The sequence below is a fragment of the Aedes aegypti genome, chromosome 3 (assembly GCF_002204515.2).
Source record: "Aedes aegypti strain LVP_AGWG chromosome 3, AaegL5.0 Primary Assembly, whole genome shotgun sequence".
In the NCBI taxonomy this organism is placed as follows: Eukaryota; Metazoa; Arthropoda; class Insecta; order Diptera; family Culicidae; genus Aedes; species Aedes aegypti.
Genome location: NC_035109.1, coordinates 383,304,128 through 383,329,723, shown reverse-complemented (window position 1 = coordinate 383,329,723; position 25,596 = coordinate 383,304,128). Strand labels below are relative to the sequence as shown.

At 38.3% G+C, this 25,596-nt stretch overlaps 1 protein-coding gene and 1 long non-coding RNA gene across 7 annotated transcripts in view; one reads left to right on the top strand and one right to left on the bottom strand.

The window, feature by feature from the left end:
- Positions 1 to 360: 360 nt before the first annotated feature.
- On the bottom strand, positions 361 to 1,079 carry LOC110678630. The gene is made up of 2 exons (XR_002501791.1): positions 748 to 1,079; positions 361 to 678 (listed from the first exon to the last, which is right to left on the bottom strand). It is a non-coding gene; the product is annotated as an uncharacterized LOC110678630 (long non-coding RNA).
- Positions 1,080 to 1,923: 844 nt separating this feature from the next.
- LOC5566539 (uncharacterized protein CG10915) overlaps positions 1,924 to 25,596 on the top strand; it is a 79,422-nt gene continuing 55,749 nt past the window's right edge. For 2 of the 6 annotated variants that reach the window (XR_002502268.1, XM_021853241.1), the window contains exons 1-4: positions 1,924 to 3,005; positions 13,562 to 14,400; positions 15,202 to 15,362; positions 15,724 to 15,939. Coding sequence is in view for 5 of the 6 variants with exons in the window: in XM_021853241.1 (XP_021708933.1) it covers positions 2,739 to 3,005; positions 13,562 to 14,400; positions 15,202 to 15,362; positions 15,724 to 15,939 (1,483 nt within the window). In the remaining variant the exon portion in view is untranslated. Of the gene's footprint in view, positions 3,006 to 13,561; positions 14,401 to 15,201; positions 15,363 to 15,723; positions 15,940 to 17,153; positions 17,444 to 25,596 lie in introns of those variants that run through there. The other 4 variants (XM_021853243.1, XM_021853242.1, XM_021853244.1 and 1 more) reach the window with 3 other exon arrangements.

The following is a 25,596-nucleotide window of genomic DNA, read 5'->3' as shown; positions in this document are numbered from 1 at the left end:
AAACCGAACCACAGACAAACAGACGTCACACTCTCATCATTGGCCATCGACAACCTTTTTAACGGTCGGTTCAAAAATATGGTAGGTGGCCGATCCACCACCCGCAGCGCTCGCATCGTTTTTGTTCGTGTTCGACGTTTGCACACTACACTCTGAAAAATATCTAAACTATATAGTTTAAAAGCCACTCTAAATCGCTATTTGCCTGGTTGGGTCTAAGCCCCGTATAGGTGCAGACTATACAGGCTTATTTATCCTGAGCATAAACTGACGCTAGTATAACTCCACCGCATCAATGCTTTTTATAGCATGCTACCGAATTCCCCGACATTGCTACAAATATAAACAAAGAGGAAAACATTGAAAAAAATCAAACTCCCCGTTTTTATTTTATTATCTTTAAAACACATGGAAATGAAATCAGTAGTTTGCACTTAACATTAAGACCCATGCCTTATTTCAGATAACTAAAATTTTGATTCTGCGTAGTCTGCCGTTCACAAAACTTCCGAGCCGCTCGTATTTAATTATCCTGCAAATATTCAATAGCATCCAGATCCGAAATGATGGATTCTTCTCATGTTTCTGCTTTCTGGACCGTGTTTTCTGCATTGAAGTAGTACTCCATGACGCTGTTTCCGTTTTGCAGGTGCAGACACTCGGTGTTTTCGAGCTTTTCTGAAATAAATGAAGGAAGAAAAATTAAACTGAGATGAAGGGAATTTAAACTTGTATTACATTTCTTACCTGCCAAACAGTTCCTAGCCATTCGCCATTCGATTGATTCGCAATTTCTAATGAAAAGCAGTCCACTTTTGAGAATTTTCTAATGATAGTTAATCGAATAGTAGACAAATTAATGAAACGAATTTCGCGAGTCAAGCCGTCTTCACCGACATTTTTGTTTTTGTGAACATCTGCGGTCGCTAAAATACACTGATAAAAATAGTTTTGTGGAAGTCCAGCTTAGTTTAGTTTATTATACCAAAAATGTATACCACTTAAACTGAGCCTAGTGTATTCTTTAAGTATGACAAAAATGTATGAGTTTTAAACCGCTTATGATTTCTATTATTTCTGAGTGTACCACCATCTGTTGGCCTATCGGCCAAACACACGAATTTTAGCATTGGGCGTACATGTCCTCGTGACTATGATTTTGATCGAAATTTGCTCTTAGTGTTACGTCTGTTTGTCTGTGACCGAACCTTTGTGCGTTACCTCAAATTAGAGTAAGTGGCACAGTACTGAAAGTTGAGTTATTTGATCTGCCGATTGAGTGAAAAGAACTTAGCCTGTAGGTATTTTTTCGCATACACTGAAATGAATTTTATTGTAGAAACTACTGAATCCATGGTAAAATTAAGAACTGCACCAACGATTTTCAACCGACTACATTAATCTGTTAACTCTACCAAGCCATAGTCAACATCACTACACAATAAAATATCTTTGGTTTATTTAACCACAGTTGCAGTATTTTTGATTAGAAACATTCTAGATTTGACCAGTTTGGCATCATACTTTTAACCACACTGTGTTGTACGGTGGGTGTCGTGGATTGAAATACAATGCTTTGTAGTGGATGTTACTATTGACATGGTCACATTTACTACCCTGCTCAGTGATTTGTACCAGAGTATAGTAAACTTAACAGATTTTTGTAGTCGGTTGAAAATCGTTGGTGCAGTTATTAATTCTACCATGGAATCGGTAGATTATACAACAAAATTTGGTTGCGTGTAGCTGCAAATGAAAACAACTTCTACCCCATCAACTCAAAATTAGGTTAACGCACGAACCCCCGGAATTGAGTGGAATGAACTCACTTTTGAGTACTTCATTTTCTCCGTGTACTTTGTGTCAATCTTTTTTCCCGTGCATTATGATGATTACTCGATGAAGGGCAAGAGCAAAGAGAGTAAACAGCACGCAAAGTCAAAAGTGGTGAAGTCAGCCGAACAATCCGCCTGTCATTTCGTTGCGGAGAAAAAAGTAACTTTTAGGTGTAAAAACTTAAATTTTTATCGTTTAAAATACTACCGTTCTGAAGTTCGCGTGTTCAACTTTGTAAAGTGGTAAAAATTCTTCGCAATCGAGTGAGATTTGTGGGAAAAAATACCGTTTTCAATTTTTGGACTACACCTGAAGAACGGGAGTGAAGCTCCGAATCGTCAAAAGGATCATTGCGAGAGACGGAGAGAGATAGCGATCTGTTGTTTTTTGGTTTGTAACTGTGTTGGTGTGATGGACCGCACTCTTTCGTTTGAATCGTAACAAAACAGAGAGAACTTTCAAAGTGTTCTTATAAGATTCCGATTTATTGCTGACTGTTCTTGTCCAGATTCGAGACTAATTGCGACAAAATGGAATAGTGTTGAATCTAGCTGAGAAGAATTGTGTTTTACTGCAAATTGGATGATTTATTTGCGTGTTCATGTTGTGCAAAGTGGTTCCTGTTCGAAAAAGTTAAATAAGTAGTGTTTGTGGTCACTATTCCCTGGTTGCATCGAATCAAGTTCCTCTGTGGGAACAATCCGGTCGATCGACCTTCAAGTTAATGACTGGGGAACTTGTGAGTCTGTGTGTTGCTCGTTCAAAGCATAGTACAAAATAGATTCGATTTTCTCCCATCGTGAGGCAGAAAATTATTCAAGTGCCGAAAGTGAACTAACTTTTCCTGCCCCGTGGGGAATCATATCCGGATGGTGTTTTGGGTTTTCTAAGCGAGCACGGTAATGAGCACCGCCAGGCCCCGTTTGGTGCACACGAGGAAAATCCAGCCTACATCGTCGCCCTCGAAGCGAGCCAAAAGCGGCCTCACCGAGGAGGAATCGTCATCTTCGCCATCGTCCCCGACCAGTGGCGAAAGTGTTTTTACTATGGCCGAAACGACGGCTGGCGGCGGAATGGTGGAACCCAACGAGGAAGGGGGAGACCAACCGCCGACCAAGTTTACGGAAGCGGATCTGCAAGCCATCAAGCTGACGAGTGACACGTTGAAGGTAAGAAGATTCTGATGATGATGAGAGCGCAACTTGTGGTGGCAGTGGGAAAGGGCCACAAACAGTTATCGATTATGTGGGTGTGGGAAGAAGTTTTTTTTTTCCTTTGGCGAGATGACACATCAGAGCGATACAGCTGACAGGGCTGATGGCGAGTGGGAATATAGGCCTATTCACATGACGTCTCAAATCAGCTGATCGGAAAGCACTTTGACAGTTCTTCTATGAAAATGACAGCCTCGTGTTAGCACCGGTCCTCCACCGATGTAAACAAATGCATAGACGGATCTGTCACATGAAAAGGCCTATTATAGGTTGAGTTTTGTATAAACAAGCCATTTATTTACAATATTATTACTGGACAAAAATAGCTAAAGAAAAACTACTATTATTTTGAGCGGTTTCTTCTGGTGCTTAACTTTTTAACCAGTAGTGTGAAAAACTGCATACCTATTTTGTGATATTGAAGTTAGGGATTTTTGTAGTTCTCTGCCAAAATTTCATGATGATTGTTCACAAGGAAATAAAGTTACAGTATGCCAAAATTGAGCATTTTGTATGAAAATCGTCTTTTACTACTTTCACTGAACACAACTGTAGCTCATTTGTGGTAACATTTTCAAGGGGGCATTCAGTGTCACTATTTGGAACAATAAATGTTTTAAAATTTAAAATTTTTAGTCACCAAAATCACTGTCCGACCGCTACCAGCCCTGAGCTGAACAGTAAAAGTAACGCGACTGGAAAGTGAGGAGAGCCCATTTCGGAGCCGCGAAAAGTAAACAATATTGACTCGCTTTGCATCCGGAGGGCACCGGATGCTGCGAGCGTTACCGAGAATAAATTATTCTGGAGCCGTTTCAAGACAAGCGGGTTCCATTGATTGCCTCAAATTTCATTGGTTTGCATCAGAGGAAGAGCACTTCCCGACTGAAGAAGAATTGCGGTGTGGAATAAACAGAGTGCCTAGAGATAGATGATGCGTTTTTGCACACAATCTCAGACTCGCGCTGAAACCAACCCAATACGAAAGCGGTGTGGAAAAATCAATATTTATTTTAGTGCTGTTGGCTAGGACTCTTCTGGTATAAGTATGCTTGGAGTCAGTGTGAACGAACGGTTAGTATATTGGGTACATGGTATAAAGAAGAATGAGAGCAACTTCTTAGAGCAGTATACTGCACATAAACGCATAGTTCTTTTTCTTTTTGAAATTATGTCTTCACTGGGGCAGAGCCTGCTTCTCAGATTATTGTTTTTATGAGCACTTCCACTGTTATTAACTGAGAGCTTTCTTTGCCAAAGTTGCCATTTCCGCATTCGTAAATCGTGTGGCAAGTACAATGATACTTATTTGCCCAGGGAAGCCAAGGAAATTTCTTTATGAAAAGGTCTTGGATCGACCGGGAATCAAAACCAGACACCTTCAGCATGGCTTTGCTTTGTAGCCGCGGACTCTAACCACTCGGCTAAGGAAGGCCCCAATAAACGTATAGTCCCATGTGAATAGCAAATCCAGCAAACATGAGATAAATAAATATAGGGAGCCAGATCCTATTCTTGGTACTTTTGATTGACTTCGGCAGTGGGGTTTTTTGAAAGCTACGAGGCTCATATTTGGCCATAATAGGGTAACCAATATATTTTGGACCCCTATATATTTTGAACCCCCTGGCCATTTTCCTGCAAATTTCCAAGTTTAATTCGAAAGACCAACTCAATTCGCATGCCATTTGGAAAGATAGGACTATTCCGTACTTGCATCAACCGTTTGTACATAGAAAATGTGTTTGTTTTATCTGAAATTAATTTAATTTAATCGGTTAATTTATACAACCGTTACAACACGTTACACACAGAAATTAAAGCCGTCAGCAATTTTTCAAATGTAAACAAAAACTTTTTTCAAATTTCTGGACTAGAAGCGTAGAATTTCTTTGGTTTTCCATTGTCAATCGATTGATTAGACTATGGACAAGCATATTATACAACCAGTGTCGTGGACTTTGTCGCCAAACGATAAAAAAACACCGGGGGTCCAAAATATATACTTTGAGGGTCCAAAATGTATTGGTGTGTCCAAAATAATGAAAACCAGTACATGACAATTCAATTATTTTCTACGTTTTCTGGATCCTACATGACCGTTTGGGCATTTTTATCTTGTAAATGAAGTTTTTCTCTATATTTTGGCATGTTCTTTGACTTGGTTACGCTGTGCAATTAATTAATTGGGACAAAAACTAAAATCAATTCCTTAGGGGGTCCAAAATACCCTATGCGCCTTATTGAAGCGCTTCATATAGTTTCAGACAATTCGGCCGAGAAAAAATCCCGATGACAAAGTGAATCATGTAAGTGCCCAAGTTGCTCTGCACCCTAACATAAACTTCCCTGGCCACGATCACAGGGTTTGACGGTGCCAAAGTAGAAGGTGCACCATAATAATACCCGTCTGTGAAACATATCACCTTCCCAATACTTTGGCACACCTCTGACGGTTCATGATTTATCATGAAACGGCTGCATTCAGGCGGAGGATCTGTTAATATGTTTCGGCATATTATCAGGTCCTCTTCGAACGGAGGGACCGCCAGGGCTCATTAGTTACTTATACACCAGTGCTGGTTGTTGATGGTTCAGTTCGTTTACCACGAGCTGTAGCATCCTTTGTAGTAATCAGTAATGGTTGTTAAGTTTCGAAGCTAACGTGTGATCAATCGTTTTGTAATGCAACATAAGAATGTGTTTGGGTGTTTGGTGGAACTGCGCGTAACACTCGTTGTTATTCAATTTAGTGATTGTGAGGGTGCTAATAGTGATTTCATAATAAAATCTATGGTGAAGAAAATTTGAAAATGAAATTGAAAGAGATTCTGATAGTTTTGTTAAAAATATTATAATGATGATGTATATTGATGTGAACTCTACTAATTTAATAAAGGCCATAATACATTTTGCAACCATTTCTCTGAACATTATTGCCTAGTATTTCAAACATGCATGATAAAAGTGTTAATAATGACAGCGAGTGCAGAAGAATGGATCGAAGTGATTTTGTTTTACTGTAACTTTCGTGATAGTTCTAAATTGTAGTTTGAATAGTAATGACTCTACAGCAACAAAAATAATGAAACATTTAAATTGAATATCTTTTAATTACTTAGTAATGCTAACAGATGGTAAATGGTAATAACAATGAATTTATATGAAAATGGTGTGATGTGAAAGGTGATATAATGGAAAGTATATCTGAAGTGTATTACGAAAGTTTATGAGTGATAATCGGTGATACACGTGATAGTGTCGAAAATAAAAGTGACGATAGTGAGTGATGAAATGAAATGGGGAATGAGGACCTTTTAATAAAACTATTTCGTTCTTCACTTTAACCACTCTAGTAGCATTTCAGGCCTTATCATAGTTTGATAGTAGTCTGAACTACTAGACTGCAAAACTACGGTAAGGGCTGATTGCTGCTAGGGTACACAGTGACCATTTGAGCAACATTGCTTAGGAACGTCTGTGTGATGAACGCAATAGAGGCTTATAAAAGCAAATGCTGGGAAGGAGCTTAGGGCAGATTAAGAGTGCCAGTACTACCCCTATCGCTACCGACAAAAAAAAAAAAGTTGCTCTGCACCCTAACATAAACTTAAAAAAATTACAAACTTTAAAAATTACAGTGCCCTGTATTTTTACCTAAATTTCAACAGCTATTGATGTTTGGTAAAATTTTGAGGCCTTATTCTATCTTTATTTTAGAGAAAAATATGTCGCTGAGGGTCGTGGATGCGAGTCCCACCGGTCGACGATCTTTTCGTAAAGGGAAGTTTCTCAACTTCCCAGGGCATAGAGAGTATCTTCGTACCTACCACGTGATATACACATCCAAAAATGGACAATTGGCAAAGAAAGCTCTCAGTTAATAAATGTGGAAGTGCTCATAAGAACACTAAGCTGAGTAGCGGCCCTGTTCCAGTTGAGACATAACGCCAGAAAGAAGAAGAATGTTGTTATTGTGTAGTATTGTGTACTGCTAACGGGAAATTTTTACTAAAAATTCGGCCGTTGACAGTACACAAAATTGTATACGATATCGAGAAAGCATGCGCTCAGTAGCATCCTGCTTTGGGTATTTTCTTGAATATTGTACATGAAATTCGTCAGTGTACCGGACGTTAACGATTCGGTGGGGATAAAAAATAAAACGCGCGCAATTTCACCTATTTCCCGTTTATTTGCCACGATCGATTTGTGTGGTATCAACCGGCGGCGGTTAAATCTCAACTGCCTGATTGTTATGTGTGCATGCCTATTGCTGTTTTGTTGTTCCGTTTTGTTCTTTTGTGTTGTATTTTTATGGATCGTGTGTTTCCAGTACTTGTGTGTGATTCATAAAAATTCATTGTTAAATTACGTATCAAATAGATATTGAGGGTGCCTTTGATAACGTGTCTTTCGATGCCATTTTGGAAGCAGCACGAAACCATGGGCTACCTACAATGATTACCAATTGAATTCATCAAATGTTCAAAAATCGACATCTCTTCTCGACATTGCGTCAAGCAGCGATTCGAAAATTGAGGTTTGTTTTGTGGAATCTCGTAGCAGAGGCAACTCAATAATTGTGGTTCTCCAACTTGTGGATTTGCCGACGACTGTCTAGCTTTGATAGTTGGTATGTGCATAAGCACCCTATTCGACCTGATGCAAAGTGCTCTTCAGGTAGTCGAGAGTTGGTGTCGCCAATATGGCCTTTCGGTTATCCCGAATAAAACATCTATAATTGTTCTTTTTACGGAAAGACGAAACCGCGATGGAATTCGACCTTTACGTTTTTTGGCACTGAGATTAATGTAACTGATCTGGTAAAGTATGTCGGAGTCGTTCTAGATTCCAAACTTGCTTGGACACCTCACATTGATCTCCGAGTCAAAAAAGCTTGCATGGCCTTCGGTCAATGCCGGCGAACCTTTGGTAAAACGTGGGGCCTCAAACCCAAGTACCTATATCAAATGGATTTACACAACAGTTGTTCGACCGTTATTGGCATATGGATGTCTTGTGTGGTAGCACAAGGGCGAAGTGAGAAAAATCCAATCAAAATTGAGCCATCTCCAATGAATGTGCTTGACGGCGATGTTTGGAGCGTTCTCTACAACTCCCACAGCAGCGCTTGAGGCCATTTTCGACGTTGCGCCACTACACATACATCTTAAACAAGAAGCACTTTCTTGATCTTACCGTTTATGGGTACTGGAGAAAAATCCAGTGAATCGTAGATCTACACACACTTCGTTGTTTCCACTTTTGGTGAATTGGGACAAAATGATCCTTGCTCTAGGTGATGTCACAATTGCTTGTCACTTTCCTTACAGTACATTTACCACACAATTCCCTTCACGGGAAGAGTGGACGTCTTGCTATTTGGAAAGAAGTATATCAAACAATATAGTATGTTACACTGATGGCTCCCTTCTTGAAGGTAGAGCTGGTGCTGGTGTATGTTCTCGTGAGCTAAGGCTGAATCAGTTTTACTCACTTGGTAGAAACTGCACCGTTTTTCAGGCGGAAATTTTTGCTTTTATGTGTGGAGTGCAATCAGCACTTCAACAGCGCGTAGTGAGTAAAGTCATATGCTTCTGTTCAGATAGTCAGGCTGCTATAAAAGCTCTTGCTTCGGCCAACCCAAGGTCGAAGCTTGATAACGCAAGTCGAACTCAAATTGAGGAACTGAATTCAGTCAACTCTGTAAACCTTGTATGAGTACCTGGCCATTCTTCCATCGCTGGAAATGAATTGGCTGATGAGTTAGCTCGCGATGGAGCATCGCATGACTTCATTGGCCCTGAGCCGGCTATTCCAATTTCGAAGTGCTGGGTGAAGCTTCAGATAAATTCTTGGGCGGCAACTCAGCACAAGCAACATTGGAATAGTTTGGAGTCGTGTCGTCAAACAAAATTGAACATTACTGAGCCATCTCCAAGGGTGACGAAGTATTTAACAAATCTGTCAAAGCAGAATTGCAGTCTCTTGGTCAGAGCGTTGGCAGGCCACTGCCGATTCAACTATCACATGGCAAATATTCAGCGTGCTGACTCATTTATGTGTGATAGTTGTGACTCCGATTATGGAACTTCGTATCACTTCGTCCAGTTTTTGCGCAAATGCGATTCCGATTACCTGGTGAACACTTATTAAGTGAAACTGAATTCAGAAGCCTGAATCTTCAGGACATTCTGTTATTCTTAACCCGCTGTGGTAATGAGCTATAGGCTCTCTTTACGCTCAAGCGTTTTACAGTGCCCTTTTTAGGGCGCTGTTCGCACCCATTGTATTATGCTCTCATTTCGCATATTCGATCTTCCCTCTTCAAGGGCCCCCACTCCTATTTCCTCCCATCTTTCCCTTCCCTTTCCTATCCCATCGGGTAGATGATGAAATAGGCTCAAATATGGCGATGGCACAAATCTCCACACTGGTGGGGAACGTGCCTTTGGAGCCGGCCTTCTTATACCTGATACCTGCCCAAACATATTTGAGTTCATTCCCAAGTGCATCCCTTATAAAAAAAACTGAACATATATGGGATCTATTAATCACGTAAGGAGTTATGGGGGTAGGGGGGGTTTGAAATATCTTACGTGCCATACATTTTTTTGTTATTTCCATACAAAAAAGCATAACATAGAGGGTGGGGTTCGTATGTACGTATTCAACTAATCACAAATTCCAGTTGTTGCTAGGACGTGGCCAGAGCAACTCTCGATTGTTGAAGGATGGGTCAATCTTGTCCAACAGACCATGCTTAGTTTGAAAACTCCAATATTGATTAGTGGATAAGGAGTCAAACCTTTTTGAATCGTATATGACTTGTCACCTAATCATGTATCGTAGGTGCTCAACATAAACATAATGTCGAAGACTCAACTCTGAGGCTATTGAAAAGCATTTCAATTGCTTCAAAATAAGGATTTAGTTTATATTCTAAATATTTTGAAAATTAAAAGAAATCAATTTTTCTGTGTTGATAAAAAACGAAATAATTTGTTGACGAAATCGGAACGTGTCAAAATAGGAACGTGATAGAACCGGAACATACCTGTATAATGTTGCTCAATTAGTTCAATATCGGACGCACTCCCAGTCACGTTGGCACTGTGTACGCCTTGCGTGCTTTTTTCGGGCTGTGTGTACTTAGCACACGATGCGGCCAGCCGAGAGTTTGCTTGACTTTGCGAGAAGAAGCAACATTGCAACAAATCACAGTCCGTGGATAATTATGTTTTAATTTTTTTTTAAGTTTCTTTATTTTTGTATAATTCCAAACATTACATTCATTTCTTATATCTAGGTTTTCTGTGTTATTAGACAACACTATCATCCTAATTTGGTAGAACAAATTTGAGATTTTATTAACATTTGTTAACAACATATTACATTTCATTTTTTGTAGCTGCTCAGATTTTTACAGGTGCTTATGAGAGAAAAAAAACTTGTTTTCAATTTACTTAACCTAACTTAACCTAAATATATAACGTATTAATCGTGGAAATGTAAGATTGTAACGATTTTTGCCTGAAATTATTATTAATTTTATTTGACATTTGTTGTAATGTTTCAACATTGGATATTCTATGTAACTCATTGGTACTATACCAAGGAGGACGCCTCAGAATAATTTTCAAAATTTTATTTTGAATTCTCTGCAGAGCTTTCCTCCTCCCTGGGCTTGGGATTATATTTTCCAGGGATCGATGAAGTTTGATAATTGATCGCTGTTGTTAGTAGTTTTGATTCGATGTTGGGTGAATTTCAAAGCAATGGCAATCTTTTTATTACAAAATTTAGATTTTATCTTCTGACCTAAAGATTCCGGTTAAACTACTGTACTATGCAGTTGGGCTGCACTAGGCTGTCACTCATCAAAATTACTTTCACTTCGGGAAAATATAATTTCAAGCTGGCGAGAAGATTACGAACTGAGGATGCGTTAGGAGCACAATCAGACCCTTGAATGTGCAATGTGGGGTAGTAATTGGGAATGCCATTGACGGTTTGTAATCTTCTACGAGGTTTTCGAAAACCAACAGGGCGCTTGCACCGGGTTGCGGATAGGAGCAAAGGGAGATCAATAGCATCTACTTAAAATAATAGAGTAAGAAGCCGTTCCATGATTAGGTAATGTTTAGCGATCTTCTATGGTGTTCTAGTACTATAAAGTTCTTCACTCACTGGAAATTCTGGCCTTGATAATATCAATAGCGATAAAAACATAAAATAATATTTAATACTTAATAAGTACAATGTAGCTTCAATGTAATAATAAATGAAATAAAATCAATTTTTTATACTTGACAAGGTTTTGAAGACAATCAATGAGTGAATGAACTACCTATTAGAAAAGCCACATCAGCTAAGGCTATGCATATACAAATGTTGGTCATAGGGTCATGGCGAGTATTCGGTTGTATGTCTATGAGTGATTCTCATCTAATAGGGCCACTAGAAAACCACGCGGACAATTTGCCGTACTGGCGTTGGTCCCAATGTGCTCGAAGCACTCCTACTCGTAGTTCCATGCCTTGTCCGTTTGTATCGCGACCAGTATGCCATAATCAGGATCTCACTGGCATCAATCCTGATGTGCCGGTTGGCACTCCTGTTAGTTTGGGCTAGGGTACTTTAAGCGACATCGGTCGCTGTGACAGAGTTGCATTCGGATTTTTGTGGTTTTTAAATGAATTAATGAATTGTCTTTATTATCGAGACTTTCAGCCCTTGGCTGGTTCGTATCTTCTCTTTTTGTGGGTTTTATGAAGGTTCATCAGAGCCCACTGCGAATTTCACCACATCCTGGGCAACTCCCCAACTCGCAGAGGTCCTGAGGGGGGGGGTCCGCAAAGCCCCTGGACTTTCGTCCCTGCTGCCCCAACAGAATACACTGTGTAAAACGCATAATGCGAAACCATAAGGGTGAAAATTTAAACTAAATTACATCATCCTTATAATCCCACCCTTATTTAGCCTCAGGTTTGAGACTGAAGAAGGGCAGCCTATTATCTCGGAGAAACACAAGGTCACCTGTACCATTGTTCCGGGTAGCACAGGAAGGGCACAATACTGTAGAGGGCGCCCTGGTACTCCACAGGCTCCGTTAGCAATAAGGTTTTTTTTAGACCCCCCTAACCATTCATTCTTAGGCACGGATATCTTAAAGCCGTATAAATTAGGGGTCACCTGTGAGGTGGACTTTTACCACCGGAACAGGCAGTCCGTAGTGTTAATTCTTAGCCAATTGAAAAAACCGCTACCGACACTATACGGCTATCTAGGCTGATCGGGAAAAAGAAGTTAACATTGATGATTAACTCCTGACGTGCCAAAACAGCCACGCTCTTGGGGTTTTCAAACGCCGAGTGCTTAGGACGATCTTCGGCGGCGTGCAGGAGAGCGGCGTGTGGCGGTGAAAGATGAACCACGAGCTCGCTCAACTCTACGGCGAACCCAGTATCGTGAAGGTAGCTACAGCTGGAAGGATACGTTGGGCAGGGCATGTTGCAAGAATGCCGGACAACAACCCTGTAAAGATGGTGTTCGCTACGAATCCGGTCGGAACATGAAGACGTGGGGCGCAGCGAGCTAGGTGGATTGACCAGGTGCACCTGGAGAGCGTGGGTCGCAGTCGAGGATGGAGAGAAGCGGCCATGAACTGAGTGAATTGGCGAAATATTGTTGGCGAGGTTTTATCAAGATAATTGATGTAAAGCCAAATAAATAAATATTAATAACTTTTCTGAACATCACAACAAACTCTAGTGGGAATTCTATGAACATCTTTACTGCCCATAAATGCATGTCAGTCCCATGTTTTCTGGGTTTCCTATTCACATGGGACAATTATGCGTTTATGGGCAGTTTAAGGATTCATGTAGAAATCCCTCCCTATACCCGGAGAAGAATTCCTACAGAGTTGCTCTTCAAAAACTCATAATTTTCTACAGATATTTCTACCACAGGTCTAAATGGAATTTTTTCAGAATCTTATGCGGATTTCGAAAAGAATTCGTATGATTCATATAAATTTCTGAACAAAAGTCTCACAGAATACTGTTCTAGGTTGTGACGTAATCTTCATCACATTTTCCACAGAACCCTGGGCTAGATTATCAAAGTATCCTGGTAGTGAATCGTAAAGAATTTTGAATCATGATTCTTAATGCTCAGTAAGAATTATCTTTTTTCGTTTTTCTCAAAAGACACTTTTTTCATTAGTATAGTATTCATAACGGACTCTTGCTTGTTTTTACGAAAATCTGAGAATATATTGTGCACTGAAAAATATTGTTTCTGAGATTTGGCCAGCGGTTCAAAACGATTGAGATGCTTTACAAATTTCTCAAAATCCTAAAAAATATTCCCAACAAAAATTCAGATTCTGAAATTTTGAAAGGCATTCTTTGTTGATTCTGGCTGAAACTCGGCAGGATATTTCTTAACGAACTTTAGCATTCGGAAGACTAATGTTATACAAATTTGCATCTAACTTTCAGCGCAACCCGAAGATGGACTTCAGCAAAACGGATCTGCTCAAGCTGCTGAGCTACCTGGAAGGTGAACTACAAGCTCGAGACGTGGTCATAGCCGTACTGAAAACCGAAAAAGTCAAACAATTGCTCAACACCGCCCGTTACAGCAAACCCACTAACCTGAACGATCCACATGCCGCACTCTACAGGGACAACCTGGCCTCCAGTGGGAACATTGCCAGCCGACAGTCGTCCATCCAGGCAGCCTATTCCGAGCATGAAATGCGACTACTGAACGACCAGCGATTAGGCGTCAAGGAGCAAATGGACTCGCTGGCGGCCTTGGTAATGCAACAGCGACAAACACAAGCCAAAATGGTCGAGGTGCTGAAGGATGCCGAGGAGCGGTACAAAAAGGTCGTCCAGGAGCTGGAGGAAGAGCGGCGGAAACACGAACACACGACTGCCCAAGGCGATGACATCACGTACGGGTTGGAGATTGAACGATCGCGGCTGAAGCAGGAACTGGAACACGAAAAAGAGCAACGAAAGGTGCTGGAGTTGGAACTGCAGAAAATTCAGGAGCAGTTCGAAGAGGAGAAGAACCGGCAGAAGCAGATCGTGTTACTGTTGCTGGCAGAGCGAAAGAAGATCATTATCAAATATATTGAAGAACGGAAGCGTAGTGAAGATTTGGCGCAAATTCTGTCGGAAGAAAAGCTACGTGTGGACACGATAGCCGAAGGACTGGAGGAGGAAAGCAAGAAATCGCTCCGGATGGAAGCCGAGCTGGAGACGCAAACACAGCAGTTCGACTTGGAGCGGAAGATGTTGCATCAAAGTTTGGGCAAGGAGGAAAAGCGGTAGGTTTGATTTGATTTCAGTTGATTGTGAACTGGTAAAACTATGGAACTTTTTTTTTCTCGAGCACCAAAATACCACACTTTGCTTACTTTAGGGTTGTTTATTTCATTGCTGTTTTAAACATCTATTCGTCATGTTTTAAAATCCATGAATTCTCGATTACTTTTTCAAATCGAGGTAAGTAACTTTCATACGATTTTGAGAAAACTAATTGAGAAGAATCACAACCTGTCTTCTAAAACTGTTTTAAAATGAATCACCTTTTTAACATTTTTTTCGCCGTGTACATCGCTCAAATTTTGCATACAATCAGATCGCGTTCAAAAACTAGGTAGTTTCTATTATTTTCAACAAAAATAATTATAACAAAATGATAAGCCGTTTCACTCAGTTACTTTCGACGTTTTTCTACCAGTGTAAAATCGGCTCAAGTAGTGTTTTGTTTTGATTCGTGGTTAAGTCACTTTGTCTCTCCATACAGCGGGGCGGCGAAAGTAGTGGTTAGGTTGCGAAAGTTGAAAATCTTACTTTCGTCGTTTTGTAAATCGGAAAATTAAACGTTCTAAAAGAGAATAATCGAGTTATTTCAGAGCGAAACGTGTAGAATTTCGTCTGCGAAACACGTAGGATCGATAAAGTAAGTTTGTACACTTTTTTTACTTGAGTCTATATGAATAGGTTTCGAGAATTGTCGATTCAAGCCAACTTGAATGCCAGTATGGCATTTTTATCGCTGAGTTTACCACATCTAAACTTTATTTGTTAAAGAATACTTAGTATCAATTATGTTATTATTTTAGGATCAAGGAACAGGAGATAGAGATTCAGCAATTGAAGGCAGAACTGGAATTGTTGCGTAAACAGACCGGCATTCGTCACCCGATCGTGGCCCCACAGCTTCCAACCAAACCAGGCGGTCTGATGCCATCCAGGCCATCCATTGGGGGTGTTCCAGTACCTGGTAAGTGTATACATAGGAAACTTGCTCTATTTTTGGGTTATGAAAGGGCTTAGTTTTTAGAATCTTTTTGAAATTGCGTGTTTGAAAACATTGATAAGCATTAGAGTTTTATAAATTATGTTGTTTCTTTTTTTCTAAGTAGCTAATTTTGATTATTTTATTATGTTGGTGTAAACTGGGATATAATAACTAACTAAAAATCATCTTTAAATACAGCAGATTGCAAATCCTTCAAACTTTTCTTGGTTCTATTTCTTCCTTCATCTAATCTCAAAATCATTGACATATTTCAACTTTACATCGAAACATCTAACGCAAAAAAACGCATCAACCAAAAATCATCATAACTTCATCCGCGCAGACGTAGACAGCGTAGCATCGTCCTCTTCTTCCGCTTCCGTCGCAGCCGGGTCTGTGACGTCTGCTGCCGCTGCTGCTTCTTCTGCTGGATCTGCAGCTGCCTCCGCCGCCGGTGTTGGCATTCTACCGCCTGGCGCCGTCGCGATGATCAGTAGTGTGGCCACCAAGGTGGTCCAGCCAACTGCTACCGTGTCTAGCGTGCCCGTTTCCGGACCAAGTAATTCCATATCTCTTCTCTCTGTGTTGAGCCTTACTCGTTGTATCTAACTTGTGTTCCCCTAGCAAGTCGTACTCTGCCTTTGTGATGTGTGATAATTTGTTTGCCGTTGCTGTAGCTTTCTTTGTATTTCTGTGGATTTCCTTTTTTTTAGCTTATATGACTTCCTTGCTTCTTCCACAACATAACATTGCCATAACCAAAGCTTAATAATATCAATGCTGTATAAAAATACTAACAACTTTTTAAATATCGCTTTTGTTCTACTTTAGTTGACCATTTATAGGGCAACACCACTCGTTTTGTTAATTCTCACTTTCTCATGACCCCGATTTAGTTGACAACGATTGACTGTGAGGATTTGGGATTCTTAACAACTTTCGAAACAGTATAAAGGGGGTGCATTCGTGCATTATGCCCAATTCGAAGGGTAGAAGGTCCAATCACAAAAGGCCGAAGACATTCTAGCCTACCACAAACGGCTGAATCACAGAAGGCCAAATCATAAAAGGCCGAATCTCGAAAATGCGAAACAAAAAAGGCCGAATTAGAGTTTAAATTTACATTCCTATAAAATATGGTTTGATTACTCTTATGCAACTAGTAATGTTAGTTGGGCATCTTATCCCGCCATCCTCTACTGTAAAAAGATAAAAAATATTGCATAATAAGGTACTGATTGTTTGTGGTTTCCATTAAAATTGATATTAAAATATCGGCTTTTTGTAGTTTCGACCTTTTGTGATTCGATTTTGAGTTATTCTACCATTTATGATTCGACCTTTTGTGATATGGCCTTTTGTGATTCGGCATTTTTCCGGCCTTTTGTAGTACACTCAAAATAATCCAAACGTCATTGCTACGTGAAAAATCACATAGATCGTTTGAAATTCATTTTGTCTCGACTTCACCTGACTAAGGTAATGTTTACCTTACCATTATTTAACACCAAGTGATGACCCGGTAATGCTTACCATGGCTAACCTATCATAGCTACGTGAAATTCACATCGGCACTTGAATTCATTTTGACAACCGCATTTCGCATTCATTCTGTGTTGTGTTTACGAGCGAAGTGGACGTCCACTGTTTTTTTTTGTAAAAGCTCGAGGAGCTTTACAACATTTTTGAAATCGTTTACAAGGTAAAAATGGTTAGGATCTTTGAGGTTTCTATATAAATTTGTGTTTTATATCTGATGTTACATCATTACAGCGTATGCAGTAAACTGGAACACGGAACACTGTTGAAAGCGAATTAAACATACTCACTGCGGGAAACTATTATGAAATGGCCAACAAATTCAAGCAGTAATTTGATATATTTATATACCGTCAGTACCCACTAACCAGTTGTTAATTCATCGGTTTAAAGTGTAAGCGGGGTACTTAAACAAGAGCGAATACTTGTGCACTGTCGGTGAATTGATAAATGTGTAATTGGTTATATGAATAAAAATGCACATGTAGCGATTGAATAGAATAAATATTAAAATTCAACGCTTATTTAATCTTCTTAATGTCAAATTGGAAAACAAGAAACTTCCAGAAACCAGTACCAGAGTAGTTTACATTAAAATATATTGATAACTTCCATTGGCGAATCCTCTCGGATCTATCAAACCGCTAAGTGAAACATACGATATATTCCACGTAGCTCTGACGTGTAACGCCGGTGGAACAGATGAAGTTCAATAGTTCATGCGTTCATTCTGTGTTACCTATGATCCACGTAAGTGCTACGTGAAAAGTGCGATGGAAAAAAACTACGTATGTTTTCACGTAGCAATGACGTTTGGATTATTTTGAGTGTAGACACGGATAGAATGTTTTGATACACGTACAAAAATCGGCATTTCTCTAGTATTTCATTGAAATGTTATTGCTGCGATTCAAATATTTCTCAACTAATTATTAAAATAAAATTTCCAAATCTTAACAACCTAATTTAAGGTTTCACACCAGTTAATACTAAGTAAAGTATTACAGCTACTGCTCAAATCAGTGATGTATAAATTTATTCAGGGATTTTGCAAATGAATTTTTGAAATAATTATGCAACATTATTCAGGAGCAGGCGTTGCAGAATTCGCTCTCATTTGAGAATGAAGCACGATCAAAGCAAGCAAAGAAAAACATCCCATCTGTTGCGGTCCACGATCGTCATTGTATCGCAAGGTGTAACAAGTCTGATAAATGGAAACAGCGAGCGAGAGCCCCAACGAGAGAGCGATGATAAAATCCATTTTTCTCGCTTGTTTACCGTTGGGGATAGGTGTTTTTCTTTACTGGCACGATAAACAATCCACGAACTTCCAATAACAACAGTGTCCCCCAGGCTTGGAGCATGTCTAGAGGGGTTTTATCATGCACTACTATCCCCCCAATCTGATCAAACTTGTAGCAGTATACGATAAACAGTCTCTCATAATGTGCAGCATGTTATGATAGTTACAGAGAGCGATACGTGAGAGATTCTCTCAATTTTCTCAGGATTCAATCCCTGTTCAGGAGAATTCAGTTATCTTGTTAATTCATCATCATAGAAATTCATCAAGGCATACTTAGAACTTCGATAAGTTTCGTCAGCCATTACTCTAGAATTTTCCTAAGCAAAAATTTCCTTGGCATTTCCCTGGAAACATCCCTTGATGAATGATGAGACTTCGATGGAAAAAATGAAGGAATTCCTGAAGGAATTTCGAATTTTTAAAGATGCTCTAAATGGGAATGTTAGGAAAAGTCCTAGGAAAATCAATAGAAGAATCAGTGGTTAAATTTTCTAAAGAACTTGGAATTTTCTTGAAGAATGAAATGAACTTTGGAGCTAAGAAAATCATGGAAGAATTACTTAGAAATCTCGTGAAATATCACCAATCAAACTTTTGGAGAGATGTTTAGAGGTAATATGTAAAAGAAATCGTTGCAATACGAGCAGTTATACTTGTCGTAAAGTCACGAGGAACTTTAAAAAGAGCCTTAAAAATATTCTTAAAGAATTGTCTCAAAAATGAGGAATCAAACTCTCATGTCGTGGTTGCTGTTAGGTTGCTTTTTGTTTGTTTATTTTTTTTTCAATTGGGTTGATTAGTGAAGAACAAATTACAGTTTTTTGTAGCTCAAACGAAAGAGCTCATTTTTCTAAGTATAACACGATTTTATTGCACTTGAATATCTTAATGTTGGTATCAGAAATGATTAAAAAAGATTTTAACTCGTCCACTCAATGACATTTCAATTAACATAATGACAGCTCGTCCCGAAGTAAAATTTGCCGAGGGGTGATTCAAAAATGATTTCCATACTAATTTCTAACGTGTTTTAAAAATAGTTCCAGGTCACGGAAAATTGTGAAACTTTGGATTCTAGTTGATTTTTTAACGTAGATTCAGAATATGTATGAAACTGGATACCCTTAAACAAGCCAATTAAGAGGTCTCTAATGTTGTTTTTTTTCCAAGTCGGTTAGTCACTACCAGCCCTGAATATCCCAAGATATCGTCTATGCAAAAATACAAAACGGATAAATCTTCTGGGTGCGAAGCTGATGTTCATACAGTATGGCCCATACATTAACATCTGATTATTGTAGTGTATTCAAAGGTTACTTTGTTATATAGGAACTTTTTTGTTATATTTTATTTACTAACTTGCCAAATGTAGGTACTAAAGTAAAAAAATTGGAAGGTTTTGTTCTTAAAAAGTCAGAAAAGTGTTTGATCGTCGTATACTCTGTTGATGAACTTTCTACCTTCAAAAATCACACTTTATCGTTACAAATATTAGTTTTCTTGGTATCAGAAGATGGAATAAATCTTAGAGAATGTGTTTTCATGGTCACAATAAAATATTTGGCCTGGGTCATAGTTTGGGGAGCATTTGCATCCTATGGGTTTGATGTGCCTTTATTAATTGTTTTAGCTTAATAAAAACCATGTACAGAGGTCTATAGGAGTTTTTTTTGGGAAAATAGTTTGTTCCTTTTGTTAGATACAACTTAGATCAATACTGGCTCATAGGATTTTAGCCGCTTATCACACTTATATGAAGGTTTAACCAGAGCTCTCCAAAATGAGACGTTTTTTTTCCAAAATATATTAACCCTCTAATACCCAAATTTTTATTTTCGATTTAAGTATTATTTTTCGTAATCTAAAATCGTTCTAAACACGTTTCGGGCAATTATTTATTTTTATTCGCAAATTTTTAAATTTTGGTTTTTGATTTTTATAATTTTTATTTTTGAACATTCATTTTTTCTTGAAGCCTTTTCTGGTTGTTAATTTTTGGCAATAATAAAAATTTAAATTTTTGCGGTGCTTTTAAAAATATTAAATTTTCAATTTTTTTTCGGAGCGTATTTTATTTTCCGTGTAACTAACGGAAAAACAGGTTTGAAATTATTTTGATACCACCAGGCTTTTCTTTTGTGATAGGTCGATCGTAGAAAAATATAAAAGGTATGATTTTTTATATTACACGTAAAATTAACCCCGGGCATTTATAGGTTATATAAGAATACAATTTTTTAAACAATTTTCAAAAATACAAAAAAATTTCAAAAGTCATAAAAAACTTTTCTAATCTGCCTGTTATAAGTCAAAGTATAAGCCAAAAATAAAAATATTTTGATTTCCGAGCTACGAAAAAATATACAAAATTCCAAAGTGTACCCCGTCTAAAGGCGGGGTTGGGTATTAGAGGGTTAAAGTCTATAACACTACAGGTATAGATATAATCTACTAATTGATATGGGCGTATGTTTAAGATAAGGTCTATGTAGAAGATTGCACCATCGTTGACGTTTTAAAAGATTTCATAACAAAGTTATTGAACTCGATGTCTACCTGCATAATAAAATTTGAAGGTGTGCTTTCAATTCCTCTCTAGTAAGGAGAAAGTAGCAGATAAAAATCATATTCAAAGTGGAAAATAAGCTCTAATCAGATTAAACAATACAAATAATATGTAACAATTTTATATATTTTTCAATTTACATATAAAAACTGCCATTAAACATGATATGACGGTTTTCGCATTTTTTATGGGCTACCTATACTGTAAATATGAATCCTTTTCAAGGGGAAGGCTATTTTTTTCTAAACTTCGAATAGACTATTATTACTTCATATCTGACTTTGATTATTGAAGGCACTTACAGATCATTTGATGAGCTTCCTTGGTTTTCGGCCATTTTTTTCCTAAAATGTACACATTTAGAACTAACAGATAGTTTTTGTAATGGAAAATAAGTGTTTAGAAGCCAAAATCATTGAATATAAATTTTTAGTCATCTAAAATGAAAAAGAAATAGTTAATTGTTTAGGTATTTTGGAAAATTTCCTGAACCTGGATTTTTTCTAAAAACCTGGAAATATCAAGGAATTTAATTTCTAGCGCGTTTGGTGTTCCCGCATTTGATATTTGCATTTCAAACGCACACAGCAATAACAAATGCTTGAAGACTCCGAGATTTATTCAACGCTGCCTTCTGCCTTCCATTCGATTTGAACTCTGCCAACATGTGTCATATTCTTCCATGTTGCACATTATGTAATAAAAGCTGAACGAAGCAAATTTGAGGCGGCAGTCTTCTGTGAAGGTGTCAAGTTCCTAAACAAGCGATTGGCATAAATTGGGTGGTATAAATAAAAAGTAGTAATTTTGAGATAGCATTAGCATTAAGCATGAAAAGTAGTAATTTGAGTTTACTACATTCTCGATAGTAGGGCATTTTATGTATTTTGGACAGAGTGTTACGCGTATATAATTTGGCCACTTCAATGTGATTTTGCCGTAAATAGCAAAATTATTGCACGTTAAGGTACACAGCTGTGTTCAGAATAATAGTAGTGCAAGCCGATTTTCGTACAAAACGCTCACGTTCGACATACTGGAACTTTGTTTCCATGAGCAATCGGCACGATTTTTTTACAGAACACTACAAATACAGTCAACTCTTGCTTACTCGATATTACGTATCTCGTTATCGAGTTAGAAAACCATAGCAAAAGTTGATTTTCAGCGATAGGTCGAAGCGTGAATATAGCGATAGATCGAATGTTTTTACAGTCGTCAAAGTAAAAAATAAAATTTTCGATTTGGATTAAATTTTGCACATGCTTTGCATTAAATTTTAGATAATTCGGAAAAAGCTACCCTTAGAGAAGTGATGAAGATAATCATTATGGTTCAGAATAATTTTAAGATCCTTATGGTGAAGATGAATCGAAGCCAAACCTCAAGAGCATGAATCTGGAGAACCGAACATCCGTTCAGGCTGAAAACTTAATCAATTGATCACTAGCTGGTTGTGGCCAATCGATTAAGTTTTCAGCTCAAACGTGCTCTTGAAAATTTGAAGTTTGGGTTCGATTTATTTTTACCATATATTAAGTTTTAAAATTTAAGTTTTAGTTTTGAATTTTTTATAAAAATAAATAAAAGAGTGGTGTTTGATCCTTCGACCTGGTTGCTTGCTCCTGCGGGAGCGCGGATCGCGGATCGCGTTAGTAGTATTTAATCCTTTGATCTTGTCGCTTGCTCTTGTGGGGCGAGCGACGAACACTTGTTCGGCGTTCAATGCTTTTATCGAGTAATATCGCGAATCTGGTTTGGCGCATTAATTTACCAAAACGAATCCTTTCCCATATCCAAAGTCCCAGTATCTACTTCGGGAAGTGCAGAGGACTCCTCGGTTTCATTAAAGCAAGTAACACGTCAACATTTCCCTCCCATCCCCAATTTGACCTGCATTCGGACGCAGCCGGCGCCGTTATTGTTTGTCAATAATAATGAGAGCACCAGTACTTACACATTGAGCAAGCTACTGATCCCGAGTAGTGTCTGTTGATTTCCTGTGTAAGTACAGCTGTTCTTGCAATAACGCTCATGCTCATGCTTAAAATTTAAGTTTTATTTTTGTTTTTTTTTTATAAAAATAAATGAAATGTTTTATCAGTGTATATTTTTTTACTACAGTCCAACCGGTTCACTACATCTTCTTCATAGAACATTTTTCTCTAAAATTAACAGTTTCGGAATTAGAATTTTTCAAATCAGTTGCATGCAAAAATAAATAGACCATTTTCAAAAGTTATTCTTGAGTCAAAATGATCAATTTTTCTATAGAAAACACTTATGGTGGCAAGCTCCATCGAAGTTAATACGCCAATCGCGTATTAACTTCGATGGAGCTTACCACCATTATTGTACCATACTAAAAACATGTGCAAAATTTACTGCAAATCGACAATGCAATGACTGATCGATTTGACATGGAATTCGTCTACTGTGAAACAATTAATTTTTGGTTGCCCCAAGCTCAAAGAACCATCCGGGGATCCGGAAGTTACGGGCAACACATGATTTGAGTGAATCAATCCGGTGAGTTTGTTCCAGTATTTTCCTTCTGTAAGCCTTCCGGACCGTATTTTATTCGCGTCGTGGAACTTCTGGTTGTTTGTTGGACGGGAAATGTTTTTTTTTTTTTCGGCGTTTGATATTTTTGTTCGGAATGCGCGGGTGGGTGCTACGCAGTTGACAATCGGTTGTGGGTGCTTTTTAACCGTTAGATGACCCTGGAGGGATCGATTCTGCTTTTCGAAGAATTCTGAGCAGAAATACAGACTGTGTTATCCTCGGGTATTTAGTTTGAACGCGCTTTCTTTCTTTTTTCGACTATCCAAAAATACCGCACCGCCGGTTTTTTTTTTTTGACTGGCGCTATTAAATGTTCGTGTTTTACGCGTTTTGTTATTTTTTACAATCCGATGACCCTGGAGGGATCGGTTTTGCTTTTTACTGGCTATTGAGCAAAAAATATTACTGCACAATCGACAAGCATTACGCGAAATACTATTTATACAGCAAATAAACTATTGTTTTCTCTTTTGATTGTCGGTATTCAAAAGATTAAGATGAAAACACGTAAATAACAAATGATTACGATCGCCAGCTTTCTAGGCAAATCTTGACCATATACCTCCCCAAACTTCCAAATCCGTAGCACTTATGAGGGTGTCGCTGAGTCGGTGGCCTCTCATTAAGTAAGTGCTACATCAACCTTTCCTTCCCCTGTATCAAGTTACGGTAAAGATGGTCGTGGCCAGGAATAGCGATATTCATGCTTTTAGTATTCTTGTTTATGATTAAAACAAGGTACACTCCCCTACCTTGTTCCTGAAATCAGTTCTGATGAGATAATTAAAAAGAAACCTGAATGTTGCTAGTATCCAATCTACGAAGTAACGGGTTTGACCACATTTAATCTGAACACTTTTTAATCTGTACCCCGCTAATTTGCACGTCGTTCAGATTAAAAGTGGTTCAAACATGAGATAAATGTCATGGAACGGAGTGAAGTGAGATGGAACGCTGTGGAATGGAACGCAGAATCAAAACAAAACAGTGGAAGAGGTAACCAGAAACACGTTTGTAGGGTGACTAGATGTTCAAATTAAAAATGTACCCCGATGATTTGGATGAGGTACCGTTCAAATTAGCGGGTGTGCACAGTATACCGTAAGTATGCTAACGCTAACGCATAGTAAAAGTTGGTTTTCATGGCTAATTCGATCGTCCCTCGGATCACTTTTGCACTTGTTTTTTTGTTCTGTAACTCGATGCCTCCCTAACTCAATGATCCCTTCAATATCGAATTTTGAAGAGATGACTTTATAATCAATTTTATCATCACAATTTTTTTTTTCGCAATTCCAGTCAAAAAGTTGTGAAATCGCTCCAAATAATAGTAGGTGCTCAACTTTAACGAACAAAACAATGTTACATCATGTCAAAGTTGAGCATTTGTTCCATGTTCCAAAATATTCAATAGAGAAAAACGCGTTGAAAGATGTTCAGTAAAGTAGAGCTGATTTCATAACATCGGTAACGCCTGCCGTACAAATCAAATGTAGCTGTCACTTTTCCGTACGAAAAAATATGCCGCTCAATTATTCCGCAAGTAAAAGTGACACTCATACTGGATCAGTTGTCAAAATTATTTTGGTAAAAAAAATAAATTTTACTTTAGTCTTTATGGTTCAGGCGCATTAAGGAAAAAAGATTTTCGACCTTTATTCCTCTTCGACATTTTGTCGTTTTGACCTTTTGTCATAGATTTTTTGGAATTACGTAATTTTCGAATTGGAATTAGAATTTTCGTAGAAATACTAAGCACAGATAAACAAACGTAACACTTAGAACAAATCTCGATCAATATCACAGTCACGAGGACATGTACGCCCAATGCTAAAATCGGTGTGTTTGGCCGACATGCCAACAGATAGCGGTAGTGTGTAAACGTCAGACACGAACAAAAACGATGCGAGCGCTGCGGGTGGTGGATTGGCCACCTACCATATTTTTGAATCGACCGTTAAAAATGTGGTCGATGGACAATGAAGACAGTGTGACGTCTGTTTGTCAGTGTACTAAGATTCCGGTATGAAGAAGGAAATTTATCGTAGGAATTCTAATAGTTCTGAGTAAATTTTGGAATTTGCTTCAAAATTCCAAAATCTCTGTAGGAATTTTAGCATCACGATAGGCATTTTAGATTTTGGTAGCCATTCTGGAATCATTATGGGGTGTAACTTTTAGAAGTTTTGGGTTATCAGTGGATATTTGTGAAATTCGATGAGAATATATGGGATTAT